Source organism: Lagopus leucura, unplaced genomic scaffold (assembly GCF_019238085.1).
Source record: "Lagopus leucura isolate 7727_CA_CO unplaced genomic scaffold, USGS_WTPT01 Super-Scaffold_100002, whole genome shotgun sequence".
Classification (NCBI taxonomy): Eukaryota; Metazoa; Chordata; class Aves; order Galliformes; family Phasianidae; genus Lagopus; species Lagopus leucura.
The window spans coordinates 53,760,223-53,785,888 of NW_024962263.1; the positions used below are offsets into that span (position 1 = coordinate 53,760,223).

General features: G+C 39.3%; 1 protein-coding gene across 4 annotated transcripts in view; it reads left to right on the forward strand.

The window, feature by feature from the left end:
- Nucleotides 1-25,666, forward strand: part of LYN (LYN proto-oncogene, Src family tyrosine kinase) — a 45,454-nt gene that overhangs the window by 14,327 nt on the left and 5,461 nt on the right. For 2 of the 4 annotated variants that reach the window (XM_042869832.1, XM_042869834.1), the window contains exons 2-12: nt 4,928-5,064; nt 6,245-6,293; nt 6,388-6,493; nt 6,820-6,918; nt 7,017-7,120; nt 8,742-8,891; nt 9,926-10,078; nt 15,860-16,042; nt 16,955-17,031; nt 23,951-24,104; nt 25,047-25,178. In XM_042869832.1, coding sequence (XP_042725766.1) covers nt 4,933-5,064; nt 6,245-6,293; nt 6,388-6,493; nt 6,820-6,918; nt 7,017-7,120; nt 8,742-8,891; nt 9,926-10,078; nt 15,860-16,042; nt 16,955-17,031; nt 23,951-24,104; nt 25,047-25,178 — 1,339 coding nt within the window. In that variant the 5' untranslated portion in view covers nt 4,928-4,932. Of the gene's footprint in view, nt 1-4,487; nt 4,573-4,927; nt 5,065-6,244; nt 6,294-6,387; nt 6,494-6,819; nt 6,919-7,016; nt 7,121-8,741; nt 8,892-9,925; nt 10,079-15,859; nt 16,043-16,954; nt 17,032-23,950; nt 24,105-25,046; nt 25,179-25,666 lie in introns of those variants that run through there. The other 2 variants (XM_042869833.1, XM_042869836.1) reach the window with 2 other exon arrangements.

Genomic DNA, 25,666 nt, shown 5'->3' on the forward strand with positions numbered 1-25,666 from the left:
TGATTCAGTTTGAGAGACACGCAGATGATGTAATGTGGTCCAGTAGAAAAGTACTGAATTAAAAAGAGATTAAAACACATGAGATGAGGAGCGACTGAGACGTACATAACCATTTCAGCGGAAAGGCGAGGGAAGAACAAACTGCTGAAGTTCCCCTAGCTGGTCTCTGCTGCAAAAACAAGATGTAGGAAGTGAAACAGGCCCGAAGATAAAAGCTGACCCAGGATTTCTCTGCTCTGAATAGTCTAATGTAATGAAAGTTACCAGGCAGCTGAGGCTTACAATAACAAGTCAGCAATGAAGTTTAAGATAAAGTCTAATTCCTTAAACTTGAAGATTGCATTTATTTCTGTATTTTCTGGAATGAGAAACTGAAGCAGTTGAAGGAAGTAAAGAATAAAGTTAGGGGATGGTATCGAGAAAGCAGGTGTTGGTGTCCTTGGACGGGGCTGGCTCACAGTTCTTCCTCTGAGTAGTTTTAGATCCAAGTTTATTTGTTTTTCAGACCGTGAGTGAGTTTGTTTCTTTCCTCAAGACTCTTCTGCCTTGGCCTTGACCTTGAACATAATGCAGAGCAGTCTCACGAGCTTTATTATTCAGTGGATGTGATGAGAGCATCACAGTCTTACCTTCTGTCTTTGGTACTTGTGAAATAGCAGAAAAAAAAAAGGCAGGCATTAATGGCTACACTAAGATAAAATAGAATTAAACTAGGGAAAAACAGAAGGAAGAAAGGATGTAATTTTCCATTTTTGAAAGATGTGTTTAAAAGACGAAGGAATTTACCCCTCTGCTCTCCAAGCTATTTTAAAGTCCTAGCTTTAAAAATGTTTTTGTTTTTGTAGTGAAAATAATTGCTTCCAGTTCTTTTACTTGGAATTCTGGAGACAGAAAGCTGTGTTAAAGATCAGAATAATTTGAGGGTCTTCATTTATTTCTTCTCAATGGACCGTCTCTATCTTATTTGTACTGCAAGGACACACTTCTGTATATATGTATAATGGAGTTGGTGGTGAAAATTTTAGTGCTGATGAAACTTATAATTGAATACAAATTCACTTTATGTGTCAGTTTAAGCACATATGTATGTAAGCGTTAAAAGCTGAAGCTACCCACAAAATTGATGTTTACGTTCTTGATTGCTGTTCTTTGGATAAACAAATATTTATTGGCTAAAATAGAATTGTGCATATACCCACCATCACATTTGAAGTTCTTTAAAAAATACTTTATTATTGGAAGAAGAAAAAACAAGCCAACAAAGTGTTTATTTTAGTTGCTTTCTAAAAATTATTATCATAGGTAAAAATTAAAATAAAACTGCTGTAGAGAATTGAAAAATCTGTGAGGATTTGAGAATCACTTACATTAATGCATGACTCCAGAAAGGCCCAGATGTATCAGGGTGATTTTTCAGGAAAGGGTTTCCCATTTGCACTGTAAATACCGTGTGAATCACAAGGATGCCAATAGTTGCAACCGTGAGCAAAGAGAAAAGTAAGATCAGCTTTTAAGCAATGCGGGGGAAATTAAACCTCAATTGCTAACAGTGGCAGATGGACAGGCAGTGGTCACAGTCTCTGACTGCTGGAAGCAGCAAAAGGCAGATAGCACAAGAGCACTTCTAGGATAGAGCAGCTTTTGACCTTCAAGTATTGTGCTGCTTTCTGATACTCCGGAAATTTGCTTTGAAATTAAGACCCACGTGCTGCCGTAGCAAGATGAAACAGAAGATAACAAGGGATTCAGTAGGAAAATTTAAAGCAAATGTCTCTATAGATATCAAAGCAGTAGTGAAGAGGATCTGTGTGGACAGCAAAATGCGTGGATGAATAGTGATACCTTCTGTACTGGAAAACTTTTGGGTGGAAAAAGCCTGAGTGAGGACTGACAGTATTTCCTCTGGTGTCTGTATTATTTTTATCTCTGAAGAACAATAATGTGGTGTCGTATGTAATTATACTGTGCTCCTGCATTGTTGGTTGTTGTTTTTTTTTGGCTTTCCTTTTATATCTTCTCAAAACACTTCCTTGATATTCATTGTGATACAGGAAGAGAGAGCTATGCAAATAAACACTTGATACTAAGTAAAATATTTTATTTATGCATGGATTAACTTTCTCCCTTCAGAATTTCTTTATGAGTACTGTGTAGACTGCAAAAAAAATGCACTCTGCATACACTTCTTGCATTTCAAATCTATTCTGTTGAATGGGTAATATGCTAGGACTTAAAGTTCGTGATTAACTCTCGTAATTATATAGCATTTTATATTTCGAAATCCATTATTTAATGTGCTTTGATTGAAGCTCTCCTTTCAGTGCCTGCTATTTATACTAGCTCTACAAATGTTTATGTTGATACCGCTCTCAAAACCCTGGGAAGGAACTTTAGATTTCAGTATAATACTGTGGGTTATAAAACTGACAGTGCAGGTGAAATGCACTGAGTATATGCCCTTCAGTGCACACACTACACTCAATCAGTGTGCAGAGGCTTTTGGAAAAAAAAAAAAGGTACTGGAGGGAAGGGGATGGTAACTCCCCATTGAAGCACGTACTGTCTTCAGTACCAGCTTGGGGCTATTTGGTTATTGGAGCCCAACTTCAATTTTATAGAATCATAGAATGGCCTGGGTTGAAAAGGACCACGATGATCACCTAGTTTCAAACCCCCTGCTGTGTGCAGGGTCACCAACCACCAGACCAGGCTGCCCAGAGCCACATCCAGCCTGGCCTTGAATGCCTCCAGGGATGGGGCATCATCCACAGCCTCCTTGGGCAACCTGTTCCAGTGCATCGCCAACCCCTGTATGAAAAACTTCCTCCTAATGTAGATGTAGCTATGTTCACTGAGGACTAGGAGTTTTCATCTCTCAGGGGAAAAAAGCAGTTCTTTGTGATGAGGTGCAGGATCTTCTTTTTGGTGCCATCACACGCACTGTTTCACACACTGTATTTGTGCAATTTTACATGACATTGAGTACACTGCTGTGGGATTAGATAGCACCTGCACATTGATACTACTGTTCCATTGTTACTGTTATGAACAAATGTTAACCTTGAGCTTGCAACAGGACCTCACAACAGGCTCACTGCTCATGTGCTTTAAGCTGCCAAAAAAAAAATCCAACAACAAAAAAAAGAACGCGTTAGTAAAAATGCTTTTCTGTGACTTTACATTGGCGCTGCGTGAACTGCGGTCTCCCAAGGTATCTTCAGGTTTCTTACAGCAATAGACAAAGGCAGTTTGGATCAAATTATCTTATGTCCTCAACTTCAGCAGTTTGTTCTGTAGAAGCAGAAATACTCAAGAGCAAAAAGGTTAGCGCTTAGGTGGCTAAATACCTGATCTTGCAGATACAGCAAGTAATTAAACACTGGGCTTCCAGTAGTCTAGGGTGAGCTTGCAAACAGCAACTTGCTTACGGGTGTACAAAAATTCGCTGTAGACCATTTTACAATAGAACAAGAATCATTCATACATTCACAATTATTAAAAATAAGAATCCTCTTCTTTATCCCCTCCCTCCCCAAAGCACATAATCCACGCAGAAGTGAACGTTTGGAAAATCTTCCAGTGAACTTTGTCACAAACTAATATTAGGCATTATGGATGTATGCCTCTAAGGGAAGATCCTGGCTGCCTCCGAGTCTCTTTGTGCAGGAATGGGGCATGGAAATGTTGGTGCACAAGATGGAGAACCTCTTCTTCAGAGAGATGGAGGTGAAAGATGTAGTGTAGGGCGCTATGATCTAGCTTCTCCAGCTGTGTTTTGTTCACAGCTGGCTTACTTCAGCCCTCCATCTGTGCTGAGCTCTTATTTTGTTTTACACTGTTCTTCAAAGAACTGGCTTTAAAGATTAATTAGGGCAGGGGGAGTGAGAATATATGCCTGCAAGAGAAAATATGACCGTGAACCTAGCATTAGAGCACTGACCTGAAAGGAGGGAGAGAGGAAGGAAGAAGAGGTTTGAAAAGCCTTCCTAGTAGATTCTTTCAAGAGTAAGTAAAATTGCTATCCTCCGAGGGAGGAATATAGAGATAACATTGTATATGTGTTTGCTGAAGTGCTCTGTAATTACATCGTGGGATTAGCAGTCAGGTTCCAGCCATGCAGATGCTAGCAGCTGTATTTCATCTGACTGAGCATGGATGCGCATTCTGTGGGAAGGATTATCCTTCTCATTTGTGTTGGAGAAGAAATACTTGTGTGGTGGTTTGTCATCACTGATACACCTACTGTCTGTTTTAAACTGTTGTAACAGGCTTATCTGGACAAGGAGATTGCTGAAGGTCACTGTAGCAGCATATCTGCCCTGGAGCTGGGACTGCACAGATCATCAGCCTGGCGTGAGACAGGGATTTGAATCCAGCCGAGCTCCCTGCTAGATTGGCAGATGCAAAATAAAGTGGGGACATACAGGCATGGCTAACTGCAGCTGCAGTTCTCATCATTCAGAGTGGATTATTTCATTGTTTCCTGAAGATCTGCTACACTAGAGCCTCTGCAGTATTTCTAACAGCTTAAGAGCAGCCTTCTCTAAAACACCGAAACGGGTTTTCACTACAGTAATTATATTTGCACTTCTATTTGTTTTGAAGGTCACAGAAGAATCAGAAAGTTGGAGAGGGGGTGGTTGAGGAGAAAAGATGATAAATCAGAAATGTTGGAAATGGTTGGAATGGGAAATGAATATTTTGAAATATTTACTTCATTTGTGGATTGAGACAATAAATCATTGGTTTTTTTCCTTTGCATCAGAAAAAATCTTATAGTATGTGTTCCGAACATTAAGTTGTTCTTCCAGTGAACTACTGTATATAAAAAGGAAGTAAATGTTTGCTACATAAACCAGATGACTCTGTGGGAAACTGCTTGGTTTATGGCATAATGTTTTGTTTAATACCTTTTTTATTCCAACAGGAAATATGGGATGTATAAAGTCAAAAAGGAAAGAGAATCTGCATGGAGATGGGCTAGATTTGAAGAATCAATCAGTACGTAAAACTGAACGAACTATTTATGTGAGGGATCCAACGTCCAATAAACAGCAAAGGCCAGTAAGTAGATAGTCTCAGGGGAGAATTCCACTAGCAAGATCAAAGCATGACTGGCATAGCTTAAATTTCAGTCCAAAACACAAGCATGAAGAAATTCAAATTGATCATTAGTCTGCAATTTGGCTTTTAGTGTTGTGCAGTTCCCACTTAAAGGATATGTACTAAAAAAAAAAGAAGTTAATGATTGATGAATTACATTGTTTTATGTGTTGTAATTTACATTGTTTTCTGCATGAAACACTGGGTGACTCCCTAGTCTCTCCTTGGGAGACTTTTGACCTAAATGTAGGTATGTCTGTAGAAGAATGCTAGGTAATTTTAGAGACATCGGTGTTGGATATTAATAGCTAAGGGATCCAGATGGTGATTACTTCTGTTTAAAACGGTTGAGGTTAGAGTCTTTACCAGTTGTAGTCAACTTTCCTTTTATTCACTGAAGGCCAATATTTGACCTTACATAAGGTGTGTATGTAAGGGAGCAGAAGAGGAGCAGAATGAGTGCAGTTCTGAAGCCGGCAGTACTGTGGTGAAAGAGGAACAAGCTAAGGGAAGTTCCTTGTGTGCTGTCTAGCAAAAAAGAAGGGGTGCTGGGAAAGGAAATCTCACTGGTTAGTAAATAGGCTTGCTACTTTGCAGATTTACTCATACCTCTTTTCCCCACTCCCTCTTCTTCTGAAGAAGGAGTATTTCTTAACTGTCCTTACTCAGGGACTGCATTCTCTATGGATGTTGATTGCACCCTCCTACTGTTTGTCACCAGCTGACACAGTATTATGCTCTGTATCAGTGTACACAAATCACAATTACTGTTTGCATTGTTTTTAATTAGGTTTTTTTTTAGCTGTGCTTGTAGTTCTTTAGCATGACAGTTCCTTACACCAGCAATGTGATACTAGCCATCCAGTTATCCCATGTAAAGCCTGTTCAGCAGAAGTTGCAAAACGTGAACTTTCCCTTGTTGAACAGCTTCCTGGGGTCTGAGCTGCTCAGTTCAAAATCTAGTTGGGTTTTACTGTATTTTCTTTGTTGTAATTTGCTTTTGATGAGAGGTCAAAAATGATTGCAAAATGCTTCATAAGACATATAAGATAATAACAAAGCAAGTGAATAATATGTAACTGTAATGTAGTGTTGGCTCAGAGATATAAAACTGCTTAATTAAAGGCATATTTCATTATAGGCAAATACAGATGCACACCTTCTGCCAGGACAGATATTTGCCAATGAAGGTAAGTTTTCCAAATGAATCTTGCTGCCTATGTGTTATGTCCTCATCAGATTGTGAAATAATCAGAATAATCCTTTGCCTTTCTGTATTTGTAGAACCAGAAGAGCATGGACTCATTGTAGTAGCTCTGTATCCTTATGATGGCCTTCATGAAGATGACTTGTCCTTCAAAAAAGGAGAAAAATTGAAAGTTATTGAAGAGTGAGTATGATAGTTCAAATTGTATTGTAATTTCTTTTTTTTTTTTTTTTTTTGGACTTCTAAAATTCTTTTATAATTTTTTATGTGCCGCTTGTAACACAAATTTACAAATGTTAAGAAAGATCCCTTATCTGTGAAAATATGAATGTGGGCAGAGCTTGGCAGCTGTAATGATAACCAAGCTTTGCTCTGATGGCACCAATGGCTTCTAAGTGGAGCCTGAATGCAGAGAAAAGGCATTTTTTCTCTCCTTGGCACAACAGAAACTGAACAACCATTTATGACTTTCCTTTCCTGCGTGTACTACTGTTGTGTCTGTTTTTCAGGCTGGGAGACTGGTGGAAAGCTAAATCTCTTACAACAAAGAAAGAAGGTTTCATTCCCAGCAATTACGTAGCAAAAGTAAACACCTTGGAAACAGAAGAGTAAGTTCTTCCAACTACTGCCAGGCTTCATTTTCAACCTTGTGTTGTATCTTTGGTGGGTGGGGGAAAAAGTTCTAACCCTCTGAAATATTTTTCAGGTGGTTCTTCAAAGACATAACTCGAAAAGATGCTGAAAGGCAACTCCTGGCTCCTGGAAATGGCCCTGGAGCATTCCTTATCAGAGAAAGTGAAACATTAAAAGGTAGACTTTTGGATGGGTGATTTTGAAATTGATATTACAGTTAAAATATGCAAGCTGTCTTCAAAAAAAAAGTTTGCATCAAGTGCTATGGAATTATACCAGTCTGTCAGTTTTGAAATGACTGCAGCTACTTAGGAGTAAAAAGTATGAGAAAGCTATCAGGGAAAGAGATGAAAGCTACAAATTCTTAAGTTGAGGCAGAGGGGGATGTGTGTACCTGTGGATTATTACACTGACAAGAAGCAGCAATGAATGAAAATATCTTTTTCCTTCATAGCACTCATGATTCCTTTGTTAAAGGACAGTTTTAGTTGTAAATAGTAGAAGCTGTATTTTATTGTCTTCCATTTTTGTATCTATATCCATCACTGCAAGTTTTAAAGTATAGTTAACGCATAAAAGGAGTCTACACTTCTGTGTTGTAGCATCATCTAAAACACAAACAAAGAAACAGTTTGGTAAAGATTTCTGATATACAGATACAGCTCTTTGTACTAAATGTTTAGTAAGTTCTCCAGGTGTTTCAACTGAGATGTATAGAAGAGCATAAGATGGTTCTGCTCCAACATCTCAACTCTAACAGTGACCTAACTGGATGCTCCAATTGGATACATTGGATCCTCCAGGTGGAAAACATGCTAATCCCTTCAGTGGATCATGTGTCTGTCCTCTCCATAGCAGTAGGTTTTTTTGGCCCTAACATTGCAGATGGCCAAATATTGGAAGTGGTTGCTTAGGGAAGTGGTGGAGACACCATTTCTGGAAGCATTTAAGAGGCATGTGAACATGGCATTAAGGGACGTGGTTTAGTGATGGGACTCAGTAGGTTAGGTTAGTGGTTGGACTTGATGATCCAACTTAAATGATTCTATGATTGTTGCTTAGAAAGTTTTCTGTAACTAGCCCACATCACTGTCTCTGTGCTCTCTAACGAAGACAGTGATCTAAATTCAACAGAGGCTTGTAGAAGTAAGGCAAAGTACCCACTAAATATTTCCTTCTGTCTCCTGTCACTGGATGTGCATGTGGAGAGAAAGAGAAGGAACCAAGGTGGTTTCTTCTCCTTTGAAAATGGATAATGAGATTTGTGTAAGTGAAAGAAATTAAGAATTCTGTGGTTTAGGATCGATAATATGCTGCCCCATCTTAATTCCTAACTGAGGTTAGAATCCCAAATACTGAAAGGCCTTCATGCCTTCTTGCATGCCTCAGGCCATTTCCAAACAATCCCTTTTCTAGCTGGCCAAGACATCTAGCCTGTTCCTTTTTTAACATGCTGATCTTTGAATTTTAGTTTCTATTTCACTGGTTTGACAACCCTAGAGTTGCTTTCCCAGATGTTTCTACTCAAATCAGTGTGACTTTATGCAGAAGTGTACATTAGTTATGGATGACTGGATTATGGAACTCTTTATTGAATAAGAATGAAAGAGAAAGTCTGACTGTAAGGTGACCAGTTCAGAGCTAGCTATTGACTGAATTCCTTATGTTACTTGCAATAGGCTTTTTTGAGGAAGAAGAGAAGTAAAAATAAAATAAATTAAATATTTTTGTTGATAACTGTGTGTGTGAGCAGCCCAGACTTGCTATCTGTTAATAATCATTCTTTCTTTATTCTCAGGCAGCTATTCTCTGTCCATAAGAGACTATGATCCCCAACATGGTGATGTCATTAAGCACTACAAAATTAGGAGTCTAGACAATGGAGGATTTTACATCTCTCCAAGAATAACTTTTCCCAGCATCAATGATATGATCAAGCATTATCAAAGTAAGTTAAATGTGTCAGTGGATTACGGAATAGAACACAGCCGTTATTTCCTGTGTAGGAAAATAAATAATTACTTGTTTTGTTTCAAAACTTTTCATCTCTTATTTCTAAGTAACTCAGACATGCATGTTATTAAAGATAAAGTAAAAATGATTGGAACCTTACTAAGGCTGCTTTACAACAAGGCCTAATACATGCTCAGTTGCATGCAATTGTAAAATACAGAACAGCTTTATAAAACATCTCATCATAGTGATGATGATGTGAGACAATAGACAAGACTGGCTGCATTCTAAATAAATTCTGTCTTTGAGAGTATATTGCACCTACTTTTATTACAAACAGGAAGAGGGATAGGATCAAGTTTCCACCTATACTTCAGCTACAAAAGTGACTTTTTATTTTGCACAACCTCTTGTTCAGTAACTCAAAAACATATACGTATTTTTGTCTTGCCTTTGAGAAGACAGAGAAGAAGAAAGATGTAAATCACATCAATTTTTCAAAGCCATGCTGAGTTCTTGGCCATGATGTTTCTCTAAGTTGTTAGATATGTGTGCTAAGGCAATTTTTCTGCACAGCTTGTAAGCCTGATAATTATTTTACATTTGTGTTGAAGTTATAGCTGATATGTGGCTGGAGAAAAAAATAGTTGTGACCTATTTCTGCTTGCATTCCTATGTGTGTGCACATCTGAAACATACGATAAGAATACCTGATGACAAATTCCGAATACAGGTTTCAAGCTCAACACAAATGTGCATCTTCATCTATGTACTGTTATCAATCAAACCTTAAATTTATTTGTTACAAATTGTAATTAATAAAAAACAAGCAAATGAAAAAAACCAATGATGGCAACCAGATGCATGTGACACCTCTCTATTAAGTGTGAAAAGATTATGCTTTTATCAAGGAACTGAACTACTTTGAATCGGCTTTGAACTGGTTAATGCACGCTTAAATTTGTCTAAAAGAATGCAAGACATTAAAGTGTAATGGATTTTACAGTTTGTGTTTCTTTTGGAAAACAGAACAATCAGATGGCTTATGCAGAAAACTGGAAAAAGCTTGTATTAGTCCAAAGCCTCAAAAACCGTGGGATAAAGATGCATGGGAAATTCCACGAGAATCAATTAAATTAGTGAAGAAGCTCGGAGCTGGTCAGTTTGGAGAAGTCTGGATGGGTAAGCTTATTTCTTTGAAAAGAGTACATCAGCTGAAAGTAGTAGCGTTTAAGAATTAATCTGAATAACAGTAGATATGAAGGCCTGATTTAATATACTCAGAATATACTTGCCATGAGGAAGAATAATAGGAAAGAGGATTTGTGAAGGGTAAGGTATCTGACACAGACTAATTCTTCGGAGCAAGCACTGTAATATAAGGTCTAATACAACCGGTTTTGTTGTTGGTGGTGTGCTTTATGGGGAAAATAGAAGGTTTTACTAAGATTTGACTCCCAGTTCTCAAAATTGGTTGGCATCTCAAAACTTTAAGTCGAATCAGGTTGTGGTGGAAAATCTGAAATATAAAGTAATTGTCTTTTAGTGAATTATGTGTAGTTTTTATCATCCATTGGTAAAGAAAAGAGTGAAATATAGTGTATGGGGCTATCATACTGCATGAAAAAATGGGTTGTTTAATCCAAGATTATTGTCTGAGCTTGTTGCTGAGGAAGGTAGGTGACTTACATGGCTGGAAGGTGAGAGATTGATATGGAGACTATCATGCAGGTCTCCAGTAATGAAAGCATCACAAGATTGTAGTAGTCAGTTAACAAATTTATAGTGTTAGTTATAATCATAATTAGCCTTGGTTGCTTAAAAACATTTTCTCAGCTTCAATGACTTCCTTTAACAAAGAATTACAATCATTGTCTAATCACAGTCTGATCGTGATTCAATTCTCTTCTTTTGAAATGCTGCCTATTCAGGCATCTGAGTATTCTTTTGGTTTCATATTACATGTTCTGTGTGCTATTCTTTACTTACACACTGGTTAGTGATTACTATCTTACTGGACTTAATCAAGATAAACGATACCTTCCTTAGGTAAAAGTAAAGCACGGAGTGGTTCTATTTGAGTGGCAAATTCCACACGTGTTTACAGTCAATCAGAAAGGTGTAATTCAATTGTAGGTGTAATCTTCCCATATAAACCATGTAAAAATGCCAGCAACGCATCTCTGTGATGTTAAATAACCAGATTCAGCCTTTTGTCTGCCTTCACAAGAAAAGGCTTAACAAAGCCTCTGGCTTGAATGACAATTTTTGTGCTAGCTGAGACAAGTGTTTGCCATTGAACCATTTTTCTCTGCCTAATAAATCAGGGCAAGAAATAATGGACTGGCACTGAAGTACTGTAGAAAACTTCATGGCCGAACATTATCACCCTGTTGAAAATGAAAATCATTATGGGAAGTGACTATTTCTGCATACACACACAAAGGCATTAAACTTTGTAAGGGTGTTTCTGTTTCAAGATGCTTCCTCTTGTTTGTGTCCTTATTTTGACATCTCAGTTGGGTCTAACCCTTGTATCTGAATTGCTGCGCTGTGAGAAAAATTAATGTACTGTGAAATGATTCATTGTGTTTCCTCTTCTGTGTTTCCTTTCTGAAGCAAGAGCAGCTGATTAGCTTGGTGCAGACCCTTTCAAATCAGGAGTATGGGTAAAGTTTGAGATGAAAAAAGACTATGTGATCTGTGTAGGATGCCAACAAGCAAATGTGATGATGACCAATATAGAGGCATTTGGCATTACGTAGAAGTATGGAGAAATCTCCCAGTTATATACTTCATCTGAAGCAAAATGATTCTTAGGCCACAGAATGAGAAATACTACTCCATATCTTAATTACTAAAGACATTTCAACTTGCTCAAGGTTACCTAGAATTTTGTTTTCAGGGGGAAGAGCATCCAGTTCAGAGGAACTGTATCTAGTTCTAGGTTTCTCAGTACAAGAGAGACACGGAACTACTGGTGAGATTCCAACAAAGGGCCACAAAGTTGATGAAAGGACTGGAATATGACTTCCACGAGGAAAGGCTCAGAGAACTGAGACTATTCAGCCTGGAGGAGTGTTGGAGACAATCTTATCAATGTCCGTAAATACCGGAAGGGAGGGTGCAAAAAAGAGAGACCCAGGCTCCTTTCAGTAGTGCTCAGTGCCAGAATGGGAGGCGGTGGGCACAAACTGGAACAGAGGAGGTTGCCTCAGAACACCAGGAGCATTTCAGTGCTGTGCAGGTCTCCTCCTCGGGGACATTCAGCCATCACCTGGATGTGGGCCTGGCCCCCTGCTCTGGGGTCCTTGCTGCAGAGTGGGTTGGGCCCAGTGTCCCTTTCAAACTACACTGTTTAATGTTGTTATGAAGAATAGAGCAGAATTGGGTGCACTCTCAGCAAATTTGTGCCAAACTGAGTGGTGCAGTTGATATTCTAGAAGGCAGGTACCATTCAGTGTGGCCTTTGCAGGCTTGAGAGGTGGGCCTATATGAATCTCATGAAGTCCAGCAAGGTCAAATGCAAGGTCCTGCAGCTGAGTCAGAGTAATGACTGGTATCGGTACAGCCTGGGAGGCTGAGAGCAGACCTGCAGAGGACTTGGAGATATTAATAGATGAAAAGTAGGATGCAAGCCAGCAACAAGCACTTGTAGCCCAGAAAGCCAATCGTGTCCAGGCCTGTGTCAAAAGAAACGTGACCAGCAGAGTGAGGGATGTGATTTTCCCCCTCTGCTCTGCTCTTGTGAGACCCCATCTCAAGTCCTGCATATCACTCTGGGGTCCCCAGCACAAGAGAGACGTGGAACTGTTAGAGCAGGACTGGAAAATGACTGTCCTATGAAGACAGACTGTGAGAGTTGAGGTTGTTTAGCCTGGGAGAAGGCTTCAGGGGGACCTTATTTTGGCCTTAAAATATTTAATAGGTTCTTATAAGAAAGGTGGAGAAAGGCTTTTTACCAGGGCCTGTAGTGATAGGTCAAGCTTTAAAGTAAAAGAGGGTAGTCTGAGGTTAGAGATAAGAAATTCTTTACTCGAAGAGACCATGGAAGAGATTGCCCAGAGAAGTTGTGAATGGAACTGGAAGTGTTCAAGGCCAGGTTGGATGGGGATTTGAGCGATTTTGTCTAGTGGGAGGTGTCACTGCCCATGGCAGGGGGTTGGAACTGGGTGGCCCTTCAAGTCCTTTTCAGCCTAAACGATACTATGATTGTGTGCCTATAGGTGAGGAAGGAGTGATGAGCCAAACTGCAATAGGATGTGAAGAAGCTGCTGTTCCTCAGTCAGCATCCTGGATAAATTGTACCTCTTGCAGCTGTGATGGTCTGAGACATTATCTGCCTTCTAACAGTATCATATTTCTGTAGCTCAGGTTGTTCACGGTGTAACACTGTGAAGGCAGAAGAAGGAGAATGCTGTATCTTGTTCACAAGATGATCTGTTCATCTTTGGTCCTGGACATGTGGTCAGAAATGCTTTATTACTGTCTGTTATAGATTCATATCACACCTTGGTCTGATTAAGCCCATGCAAGAATCTGGAGACAACCTGGCTGTCCAGGACTTGTGTGTTATTGCTTGCATCACATACAGTGTTTTAAAAAAGCCTAAACTGCTGAGAGACTTGGTCCTGTCATGGTATGGAAAGCTTTTCAGCTGTGGAGGTTAATGCATTCGGGCAGCTCCCTTAGTGCAGTGACAAACTAGAGTAGTACTGTAAGAGTAGAGTCTATGCTTTATGTATTTTTGTTCCTAGTGTGCACTGATATGATGTGAACCATAATGCTCTGTGGCATTAATAATCCATGCATAGAATTCTCAAGTAGGGGTAAGAGAAAAGTTAACAACACAAATGGAGCAATTATAGTGTATTTTATTAATGAGGCACATTTTGCTTGCATCTCAGTTGCAAAACCTTCATTTTTTAAACCCCAAGTTAGAATATAAGTAATAAAAATTTTGAGATATCAGTAATCAGAGTAAACCATACTGCAGAAATTGTGTTATTAACACAAAGGCATATAAAATGAACTGGGAAAACTGGTGGGTTCATCTCATCAGCATCACAAGTGTATTTTTACAGCACACACAGGATCTGAATATTACTTGGCAAAGAATCTGAATTTCATGTTGGATGTCTTAGTAAGAACATAATTTCTTACCTATCATTTTGGAATTTGTGTGTGTGTGTCCCCCGATACCTGATGAAAGAAATGAATGAGAGACAGATCAGGACCAAATGTCTCTAATGCCCTTGTCCTACTTTGATTTCTGTTACCCCCATAGGAGCAGGGCAGACTGTTTTCCTGCAGAAAACATCAGGGTTGGGTGAGGCTTTTGTCGTTAGTAATGTAGACCTTCTGTAGGCACCAACATCATCTGGTGGACTTCTTTAGTGAATGTGAAATACTTTTATGCTTTTATGTAGTTAATGTCAAGAGCGTAGATCACTTCAGAAGTAATGGTATTAATTAGTATGTTTAGAAGATTATTCCACAAAAGTAGAGTGGAACTAATGCTCTCACTCAGGATATGGAATAGAACATTATGAGCTGAATAAAGATGCTTTATACTTTGTAAGCAGAAAGCGATTTAACTTCTTTTTTGGTGGGTGGAAATTATATATCTGAGCTTCAGTGGCAGAATTTGACCTGTCGTTGTCATTTCTAATTATTAGATCATATGGAGGCATGCTTGTATTATGCTTTAATCTTACTACGCTTGGAAAAAATGCATTTAAAAATCGTGCAGGTAAATGTTTTGTCACAGATACAGTTGCTTTTGTCAGGCAGTGATCTCTCTTTTCCTAAGGTGATAAAATATGTATTGGTTAGAACAATGACTTAGGATCTTGGAGTTAATTCCTTGCTTTGCTTAAGCAACAAAGAGTGTAAAGAAATGTAGTGTAAAGAACCGGTGGGCTCAAATGTAGAGGTACATCCATTGTGGTAATACAGTCCAGATTCATGGAAGTCATGGAAGCTTTGCCTCTTCCGAGATGCATTTTTGCAATGTTGAAATGTGTATAGTAGGGGGCAAAAGGCTGTGGTTTGATATTACTGAAGCGTTCTGTAAATATGGAACATTAGGAAGAAGTTGTATTTATACCCCCCTCTGCCTCTCTGGTGTTTTTTTCTTCTTTACTTTTCTTTCCCACAGTAAAAGGCTTTACAAGACAAACTTTAGGATAAATTTTTCCTATTCTGTTGATTTTTAAATGCTATTTTAACATTCAATAAATATTTGGCTCAGAAAATAATTCACTACTTTCTTATTTACAATTGCTTACATCGCATATTAGTAGAACATTACATCAGAAGGTTAAACAGAGAATGAAGCAGTCGCAGTCATTTCTGCTCTTGGCATGTGCTTTGCTGGAAAGGAATTACCATGTTCTGAGTCTTGCTGCAAACTCTACAGGGCTGCAGTCCTGCCAGCATATCTTTGTTGGTCATACAAATGCTCTTTTGATTGCACTTTACTGAAATGTTCCGTTTTGAGTACTGAGGATTTAAGAAAAGATTAAAGGCATGAGACAAGCAGGCACAAAATGGGTCCAATCATGGTATTTAAAGACATTCCATGATCCTGTAAGCACTCCATTGCCTCTGTTAGAGTTTGAGACAATTTATGTGAACATTCATTAAAACACCTCTTGACTGTTTTGATATTTTCTCATGGGCTACTTATAAATGCAAGTGGCACAAAGTAAGATATCTTTCTTTCTTTAGGTGTTTTTTTTTTGAGATAAGTCATTCAAAACAATGTAGGAAATTGATTAGTTTTTACTAAATGAGATGGCAAAACGAAATGCGATTTTAATGTAAATACTTGTGCTACACCTGATCACAAGCTCTTGGGTTCGTAGCTGTTAATGGAATCTAACCTCACCCGCATTGTGTGTTCCTACAGGTAAGGGTGCTGTGCTAAACAGGGTGACTGAACAGGTTTCCTCTTTTCAGGTTACTATCATAATAGTACGAAAGTGGCTGTGAAGACTCTGAAGCCTGGAACGATGTCTGTGCAAGCCTTTCTGGAGGAAGCCAACCTCATGAAGACGCTTCAGCATGATAAGTTAGTTAGGCTTTATGCTGTAGTGACCAAAGAAGAACCTATTTATATAATAACAGAATTCATGGCAAAAGGTGAGAATGACACAGGATCGGCGTCTCACTAAATGCTTCCCATAAGTCAGTGCACTTCCTTTAAGAAGCAAGGAACAGAAAAGGAAAACTTGGGATTTTAGCTCTATTCTCTTGTATGCTCCAAAATAAGGCATCTGTCTTCAAAGGGAGAAATATTTAAATTTATAATTCCTTGTTGCGTTTTTAAGGTAGCTATTTCTACAGATTTCTTAAATGTATCATTCTTGAATTGTTTTAGATGCAGAGCATATAACACTCAAGTTAATCTGCTTCCTCTGAGTTCCAATATCTAATTTTTTGGTCTGGTGTTCTAATGAGGCACTCAATACTGAAAGTGTTAGAGATTGCCTTGTGTAGCCCTTGAATTGATAAGTGTTACCCAAAGTGAGTGATGTGTGCAAGGATTGCTGCACTACTAGAAAAGGACAACCTGTAGCAGAGCATCATGACACAAGAAAGTGCGATTTCCTTCACAGATTGTCTTAGTAGTGGTTTTTAATTTATTTGTTTCAGCCTGTTTTCATGCAGTAGTGATGATGACTTCATAAACACCAGCTAGAATTCAGAATTCAGGAACTTATTCTTTATGACTTTGAAAGAATTAATCAGTGTGATTCTCCTAGAGAGCTTTCTTGATAGTCCGTAGAATAGGGTCATTATCAAATTCACCACTGAATGAAGGTATGATTAGTTTTCAACACTCAAGAAAACCACAAAACTTGGATACCTGACGTTCTGGCGTGAGCATTACTGTCATTAGATTATGTAAAGAGATGATCTTACTGCAATCAACTTGAAAATAAGTCAAAACTATTCACTACAAAAAATCTGTGACCCGAGAAATTGGGAACCCATTGGGAACTTTATTGTGATAGTAAGCTACACTGACTTAATCATTCTCTGTTGTAACAGGAAGCCTGCTGGATTTTCTGAAGAGTGATGAAGGAAGTAAATTGATGCTTCCAAAGCTAATTGACTTCTCTGCTCAGGTAAGATTTAAGAAATATGCTATAAATTGAGGGGGGCTAATTGTCTCTATGACTGAAATTCACAATGGAAAACTTCACCATATTTTTCTTTTTCATGAAATGAGAATGTAGTTTTCAAATATATTTTGGTCTGAATAGACTGGGTTACTTGAAAAAGGGGATGGAGGAAAAAAGTGTTTCAAAGTGGCCATGTGAAGGTAGGCATCCCTCTTCGATAGTGCTGGTGAGCTGCTTAGATGGCAGTGGTACACTTCCCTTTGTGGAAAGACTGTTTTCACTTAGAGCAGCTATGAGGTGGAAGTTTAAGTGCAAGTTCTATGGAGTCAGCACTTATGAGATTCGTTAATAGGAGGATAGTCTTCATAAATTAGGTCAATTAGTCAGATCTCTCTGTTAACTTCTGCAGAGTATTGCTGGTTTCAAAATCTAATGTAAATTACTGTGAAATTAGTAAAATCTAATCAAACGGTGTTTCGGGTGCCAGTGGCTGACTTATGAACCAGTGATTGTTTAAAAATGCACGAGTTATCCCATAACTATTTATCATAGCCCAGAGTCTCTTGTATGTCAAAGTCTGTGTCAGATGCCTATAGTCTGGTGTTCTGCCTCTGACAGTTACAAACTTCAGATGTCCAGGGGGCATATAGAAAATAAGGTGAGAATTGTGGGTTTGCATAATTACAATTTACATAAAGTTGTAGCTCATGTTACTAATATGTAATGAAGGCATTTCTGGTAGGTTTTCCTGTCTCCAATATGTTCTTAATGCATTATAGTTTGCAGAGGGTTGTAGTCTGTTTTACTAACTTGCTACAAGTCATGGGGAAAGATGAGAAAGCCCTTAAGAGATTTAATAAAATATTAGTGATTTATACAAAAACATTTGATATGAGATCATTACACAACTGTTAAATACATTGTATATTGAGACATTTTTATGTAGGTGTTCAATATCTCAAATACAGATTTTTTGTAACAGATTCAATGCAGGAACTGTTTTTACTATAATCATTGGTTCAGTGTAGCTACTGGTTAAGTATTCTGAACTATTTAGGTAATTCATCCTTGAGAATTTAGTGGAGATAAAAGCTTTGTAGATGTGAAAAAACCATTTGATTCCAAGCCATAGTTTGGAGGGATGAGCAACGCTGGCTGTAAAAGATTGGAAAAGAAAAAATAAATGAGGAATTAATATTTGGTAACTTTGAAAATAGTGGGCAAAATTGAAGGGAGAGAAGAATATCTGTGGTCAGTGACTGACATGGAGGAAGGCTGAAGGTCAGCCAGCACTCGTGGTTGTGCAGTAGGCCTTTTTATTAGAGCTCAAATTGTTGTGTTGTTTCAAAGAGTTTAGCATTTTCAGAAATTTCAAACATAAAAAAGCGTAACGTATTGGAGAATGAGAAAAGGCAACTGCATAAAAACCTGGGTAAATAATTTTCACTGCGACAGGGGTCAGTGATCATAATTTACAAAGCTTTGAATGGTCGCTCATTTGAAATGGAGGTGACTGATCGTCCTGATCTGCCAGTAACCTCTTTGAAAGCCTCTTCCTGCACTTGGCCTCAGAGAGCAGAACCTTAGGCAGCACAGGAGGTATGTGAAGTCACTTTCTTCACATAAGATGTAGATTGTTTAGAGAAACGTCTGAGATCAAGGCATGCATTTGGTTGCAGAGTTATTTTAAAAGGATGTTCAGGAAACACTTTCTGAAGATTTCCAACTGCAGCCCAAATAAATGGAACAGAGAACAAAATCCAACTGCAACAGGGATTTTTTCTATGGAAAGAATTTGTGGGTTTTTTGAGCATGTTTGTTAGAGGCTTTGAACATCGTCAACTGAAAACAGGACTGCATGGGATAGATTTGCAGGCTGCATTTGGTTCTCAGGCCAGGGATTTCACTTTGAATGACAAAGATGTTGCATTAGTCCTGTCTAATTCTGGCTGTTCAATTGCCTGTTCTGTAGGACAAAAGTCAAACTAACGTAATTTCAAACTATGTGGGCCTATTGCTTAGATAATGGTGATTTTACTGCAGACTACTTATAGATCACATACTACAAGACTGTAGGCTGTATTACATAAATGAGAGCATAATCTGTGTTTGGTTAGTTTAGGTAGTACTTTGGCTTGTCTAAAAGGGTCGTTAGTTTATTCTTACAGTAACATGTTAAACTCTGAACAGCCTAAGGGGAAAGAAATTCAGTGAGCTGTGCTTCAGAAGAGGCATGGAAGGAAACCACAGTGAACTAAAATGAGATCAGGAATGTGTTTTTCTTTGGTGGCACACACATGAGCTGCGCGTGCCTCTCTGATCGTGCTTTTCCAGTAAAGCAGTTTACCAGCCTATCCAAGCTTCTTGGGGAGACTGAAAACATAACAAGTGGTAGCAGAGGATTGTCTTTTCTCATCTTATGAGTCTGTGATATTGCACAAGACTGACTTGCTCACAGCCACGCTACACAGCTGGCTTGCTTGTGTCCTCATATGTGCGCATGAGAATCTTGTTGCAAGAAAAAATTCTGAAAGAATGTTACTCGTTGCAGAGCAATACGTTAGCAATGGACTTGTGAGTCAGCAGAACAAAAAGGGACAGGATATGCTTCCACTTAATATGTTGTCTTTCTATGTAGAGGGATGGCATTTGTCACCTTACAGTGGCCTTGTTGGATAAGGAAGGATTGAGGATAAGAGGAGGATGTGGCTGTGTGACTAACAGACAGCCGAACAATGTAGTGCCCTTAGACGTGAACCCAGTTCTGGAGCTGATTTGTCACTGTGCTGAAGACTGCAGTGGGTTGGTGTTCCATTGCCAAGCAGCTGGTCAGTGCTCTGCTCCCTGAATTCATAGAGCCTGTGCCTGGAGAAATCTTGAAAGAAATCTGTGTTTGCAAGGGATAAAATATTCTGATTTTGAAAAAAAAAAAAAAATAAATAAAAATAAAAAAAGCAAAGATTTTTCCCATAGGGAATAGTAAGCATCTTTTTCAAGCAAGTCCATGAATATATTGCTACACCACTACCCTGATTTTGCTGTTTTGTTTGCTGACCATACACAGACATTGATGTCATTTTTAATAGTACCAGATGAGTACTGAGGTAGACTTAAATCTGGTTCTTATCTTTCAGCATGGCTTTGGACTTGGATATATTTTTTTTAATTTCTATTCTTTGCTGTGCAAGCAGACACTATTTATGAAATCAGGTCTATGGAAAACATTGCAACAAAGTCATCGCTAGGAAGGTGGTCCAGCTTGGTTTCTAAATCTGTCCCCTAAAAGAGCTGAAGTTTCTCTTTTGTGTTTTAAATAACATGTGTGAATAGAGGCTGGGGAAATCTAGTGTTGGCCCTGCCCTAGCAAAAATACATTTGGCCCCTAGAGATGAATGAAAACCTTCAGCAAACCTTCGGCACACGTTGCCTGCATTAATGCAGAGCAGGGCTACGGTATCACCTGCAGAATTCAGCAGAACTGTAAATTTGCAGTGTATGCCAGAACCAAAGCCAGGACACAACATGTGAGCCTCCCTCCCTTATGGGCAGCTGAGCAGCACAGCGGCCTCATGGGCTGCCCTTGCAACTTCCTCTGCCAGCCAGCCCGATACAACTCACAGGCACTTCCACTTCCTGCTGCTTCTGCCTCTCAGCTCAGCAAGAGGGCTGAGGAAACATGGGGCTGCTCTTAGCTGCTGCTTCCCAGTCCTGAGCTTGAGCGTATGTGGATTTCATCACTTTGTCCACAATCTACGCTGCCAAATCTTGCTAATGCAGCAGCCAGAGCATGCAGACTGCTCTCATTCCTCTCATTTACAGGCAGTAGCCAGGCGATTGCATCACCAGAGGTACTGCCACACTGCATTTCACTAGCTATTTTCTGTCTTGTCTCAAAGCTAACTTGCCCACGAAACTCGCAGTTCTTTGTTTCAGTTATTGAAATGACACTCGCCTCTGTTTTATGAGGTCAGCTAAGACAATATGATGCAAATTCAATGAACCTTTTGAACTAAGTTATGTTCTGCTCTTGTTTAAAAAAAGATGAAAGCCCTTTTTTTTTTTTTTTTTTTTTTTTTTTTTTTTTTTTTGCTACTAAACTGAAGAAGTTCTGGATTCCTTAATACCCCAATCTCTCAATTCAAGCATGCTTCATTTCTGCTGGCAGGCAGCAGCAGCATGGAAGGTATTTTGAAGCAGCGTTTATTCACAGCTCCCTGGCTTCTGCTGGGTGTGCTTCCACCTGGGCTGTCACATGTACAGGTCCTGGGAAGAATAAAAAGCCACATTTGTCAATACAAAGTGAAGCCTTTTAAAAGTGTACCCAAGGCATCTCAGAGTAATCTAGATGAGTTCTGTTTTAAAACCATGGATGAAATAGAGCTGGGAAATGTCACAGTGTTTTTATCCTAGCGTTTCTTAGTAGTTTGCTTTGTTTTATTTTGTTGTTTGTTTTATTGTTCATTTGTCACTCGGAAAGGCTCAACATGACCTGGATGCTTGTATTCAGCTGTTGAATGCTGTGCTTCCCCTCCTTCTGTCATTCAAAACTCCCTGCCTGTTTAGGAAAAGGAATACTTTTCCTATTTGTTTGTTTGTTTGTTTGTTTTGCCTGCTCCAGTGTTTGTACATGCATGGCTTCACTGCAATCCTCCCATTGGATGCACCAAAAACCATTGTCCTGGAATTTCACAGAAGTGCAATTTTTATTTGCTGAAAGTGTAATGAATTGTTTGCTATCACATTCTTAGTCTGTGACTAATCAGATGATGTCTTCAATTGTTCTGGCACAAAGAAGAGAAATAAAGCAGGCTTTCCCATGGCTTTGCTTGGCTGGGTGTAGAAACTAAATGCCACCACCACCACCTTCTCTTTCCTGAGATGGTTCTTTACTCCACAGTCAGCAGCCAGTCTAAATGTTGCATCTGTGCATGGGAGTATGAGGAAAGTCAATTCCTTCATGATGGTTGCTGTATTTTCACATTGACATTGGTGCACCTGTCTGCATTACAGTTCTACATGCCAAGCTGGCCAGTCCAATTTCAGCATAGATCTTGATGCAAAACCTTCACTTTCACATTTCCTTCCTCTCCAGACCCAAGTAATTATATTTGGAGGAGAGAACCAAATACCACTCTTTCATTTTGTGAGATGTCTTTGAGTCTCTAGCAGGACACTCTGCAGCAGTTATTCATAAGTAGCTTCTTCCTTCATTATAAAATACCTTTGACTTATATCTAGAAAATATGAAATGCAGATGTTCTTCACTCTCTTCATCATCAGTTTCTTCCTGGTTAATGTGTGAGCACCCCTTTGTGTTCTGTAAGTGAAATTAAAGACTGCCCTGCAGAAGTGGCTGTCTGTCGGCTTGTAAGAAAACCACTGCAGTGGAAGGTGGGAAGGAAAGTGGCTGTGCTTTCCACTGCTTCAGCCGAAAAAGAGGAATGAAGGCAGTGCGGTTTCAGTGCTGTAAGTGGCAGTAGTGTGTGCGTATGTTGTACCCCTTGGGGGCTTTTGAAAAATGCATAAGCAGAAGTGGTGTTCATGTTTGCTTAAAATTTAGTCAGGAACTTGCACCTGCTTTTCTGCACAGCTGAAACATGCTGCTCTGGCAATGAGAGGCACCAATGTACCTGAATTCTGCTGAGACGGAGAGGAAGGAGCTCATGTCTGAGGGACCAGGACTGGAAAAGGACTCTTGCTTTGCTTCTGCTTCATTAACAAATGAAGTACTTGAAAGGGGCCTACAGGAAAGCTGGGGAGGAACTTTTTATTAGGGCAGATAGCAACAGGATGAGGGGAAGTGGCTTTAAACTGGAAGAGGGTAGATTTAGACTAGATATTAGGAAGAAATTCTTTACTGTGAGGGTGGTCAGACACTGGAACAAGTTGCCCAGTGAAGTTGTGGATGCCCCCTCCCTGGAAGCATTGAAGGCCAGGCTGGATGGGGTTTTGAGCAACCTGGCCTAGAGGGAGGTGTCCCAGCCTATAGCAGGGGGTTGGAACTAGATGATCTTAAAGGTCTCTTTCAACCCAAACCATTCTATGATTCTATGAAACTTGAGAGCTTTTGTGTTTGTGCTTACCAGGTAGGGAACCTGCTTTGGCGGGGGGGTTGGACTCACTGATCTCTGGAGGTCCCTTCCAACCCCTACAATTCTGTGATCCTGTGTTCCCCAAGCCATAAGGATGGCAAAGACCTGTTGCCTCCAGTCATTCTGGGATAGGATCTGTAGCAAAGGTTAGGTTGCAGGCCTTGCTTGGGAACAACCTACCAGCAATCTCACAAGGAAGAGAAATACTGACAGCTCCCAAATGCTATTTTTTTTTCCTATTTAGCTTTTGGACAGCATACTAACCACGTGTAAGACCTACTGCTCTGAGCTGAGAAACTATTTGTTTCAGTTTCTTTTCTTTCTGAAAAGCAGTGTGTTTTTCTTCAGTGGATTTAAAAAGAGCAGTCTGAAGCAAGCACTGAAATAATCATCCCAATGTATATTCTGAGATCATTAATCACCTTTAATTTGATTTGGAAAATAACTTGGGTTGATGAAACGCAAATGAAATGTACATATGATAGTATCTGAATGCTTGCTGATGCCAAATGCTCCTCATGTATGGGCAAGTAGGCAATGCTGCAGGGGAAGATAAACGTAAGCTATTTGACTTGTCTTAGTAACTGTTTCGTAATTGCCCAGGCTGATAGCAGGTGATTAGAAAGTTGGGGAGGATTTTTGTTTGCTTGTTTTTGTTTTTTAACTATTTGCATTGTTGCTTAATCAAACCTTAGAAGAACATCTGTCTCTCTACTGGTAGTGAATAAATGAATGTGACTTTGGTGAGTAATTGAAAGAACAGAGGTGCCACGCTGTTGATGGTATTGTATAGTGTTGTAATACCAAAATATTTGTTCCTTTTGGTACAGATTGCAGAAGGGATGGCATACATAGAAAGAAAAAATTACATCCATCGAGACTTGAGAGCAGCTAATGTTCTGGTTTCAGACTTACTGATGTGCAAAATTGCTGATTTTGGACTAGCTAGAGTCATTGAAGACAACGAATATACCGCAAGAGAAGGTACGTACTTTTATGTTTGCCCTTAAAACTTCAGCTTCTGGGAGGCAGTGGGACTGTATCTAAAGATAATAATAAGGTCACCAAGGACAGAAAATGCCATAACAACTTCATAGAGGCAACATTTTAAACATTTAAAAAGAATAAGGAAACAAATAATCTTTCTGTGCTTCTCAAGCTTGTGGAAAACTTAATTTACAATATATATATATATATAAAATTTCCTCCTTTTAAAGGAAGTTAGGAAATGCACACGTTTCTTTTTTCTAAATTGAACAAATTGATTATACGTCCACAGCTTCCATCCCACTGAATTAAATGCTGAAAAACTATGAATTACTTTTTCTTTACATTCTAGGTGCCATGTGCACCGCCTTTTCTCTACAGAAAGGAAGCAGTTGCAGTTGTTGCGAGGACCTTTTGCAAAACTGGTTGTCTTTTTAAGCTGTGGCTGTTTAGAAATAACTGAATGTGAAATATGTTAAGATACACATTGAAATATGTTAAAATGCATGCTGAAGCTAGATTGGCTTTCTTTAAAATGGTAAAAGTTAGTTAAAGCTTTGTGAAGTTCCAACTGATGGGAATGGTAATATGATTTTTTTTTTCCCTGACAACTGGGCAGAAAGGAGAATGCTTACTGCCACTGTAATTCACAATGGTGAAGAGGCAAAAGGTGCCACGTACGAGGGTTGATCCAAAAATAATGCCTCTTGTTTCATTATGTTGGCCTGTCACGTCAGAGGTGGATGTTGGTGGCATGGCAGTAGAGGCTGGACCTTCCTGCCAGTGTTCCGTTACATTTGTTGTGTAACAGATGGCAACAGGACAGTCTGACAAAATGGCACATGATGTAGAAGTGTGGATAAAGCAAAGGTGTCATTGAATTCCTCCATGTCGAAAAAGAAATTGCCTTTGACTGATTGAAACCCCTTTGTTTTTTAGGTGCAAAGTTCCCTATTAAGTGGACAGCACCAGAAGCAATTAACTATGGATCTTTCACTATTAAGTCTGATGTATGGTCATTTGGGATTCTCCTGTATGAAATAGTTACTTATGGAAAGATTCCGTATCCAGGTATGGATGTATATTGATAACTGTTTCTCTGTGTTTACACTTCAGTGTTAAAAGGTGAATAAAATACCCAGGGAAAGGAGGCTGAGGCTTATTGCTCTCTTACAAAATAAGAGAGGTGCTTACAGCACAGAGTGGGGTTGGTCTCTTCTCACTGGTGACAGGTGATGGGCCTAGGGGAAATGGCCTCAAATTGCTCCAGGGTAAGTTTAGGTTGGATATCAGGAAAAACTTTACAGAAAGGGTTGTTAAGCACTGGAATTGGCTCCCCAGGGAGGTGGTTGAGTCACCACCCCTGGATGTGTTTAAAAACCGTTTGGATGTGGTGCTCAGGGACATGATTTAGTGGAGGGTAGTGGAGGGAGTTAGAGTAGGATGGTTAGGTTGTGGTTAGAATGGATGATCTTTTCCAACCTGAGCAATTCTATGATTCTGTGAAAGAGCTGGCATTGGACAGCAGCAACAGCAGTGATGTGGAAAACATCAAGCAG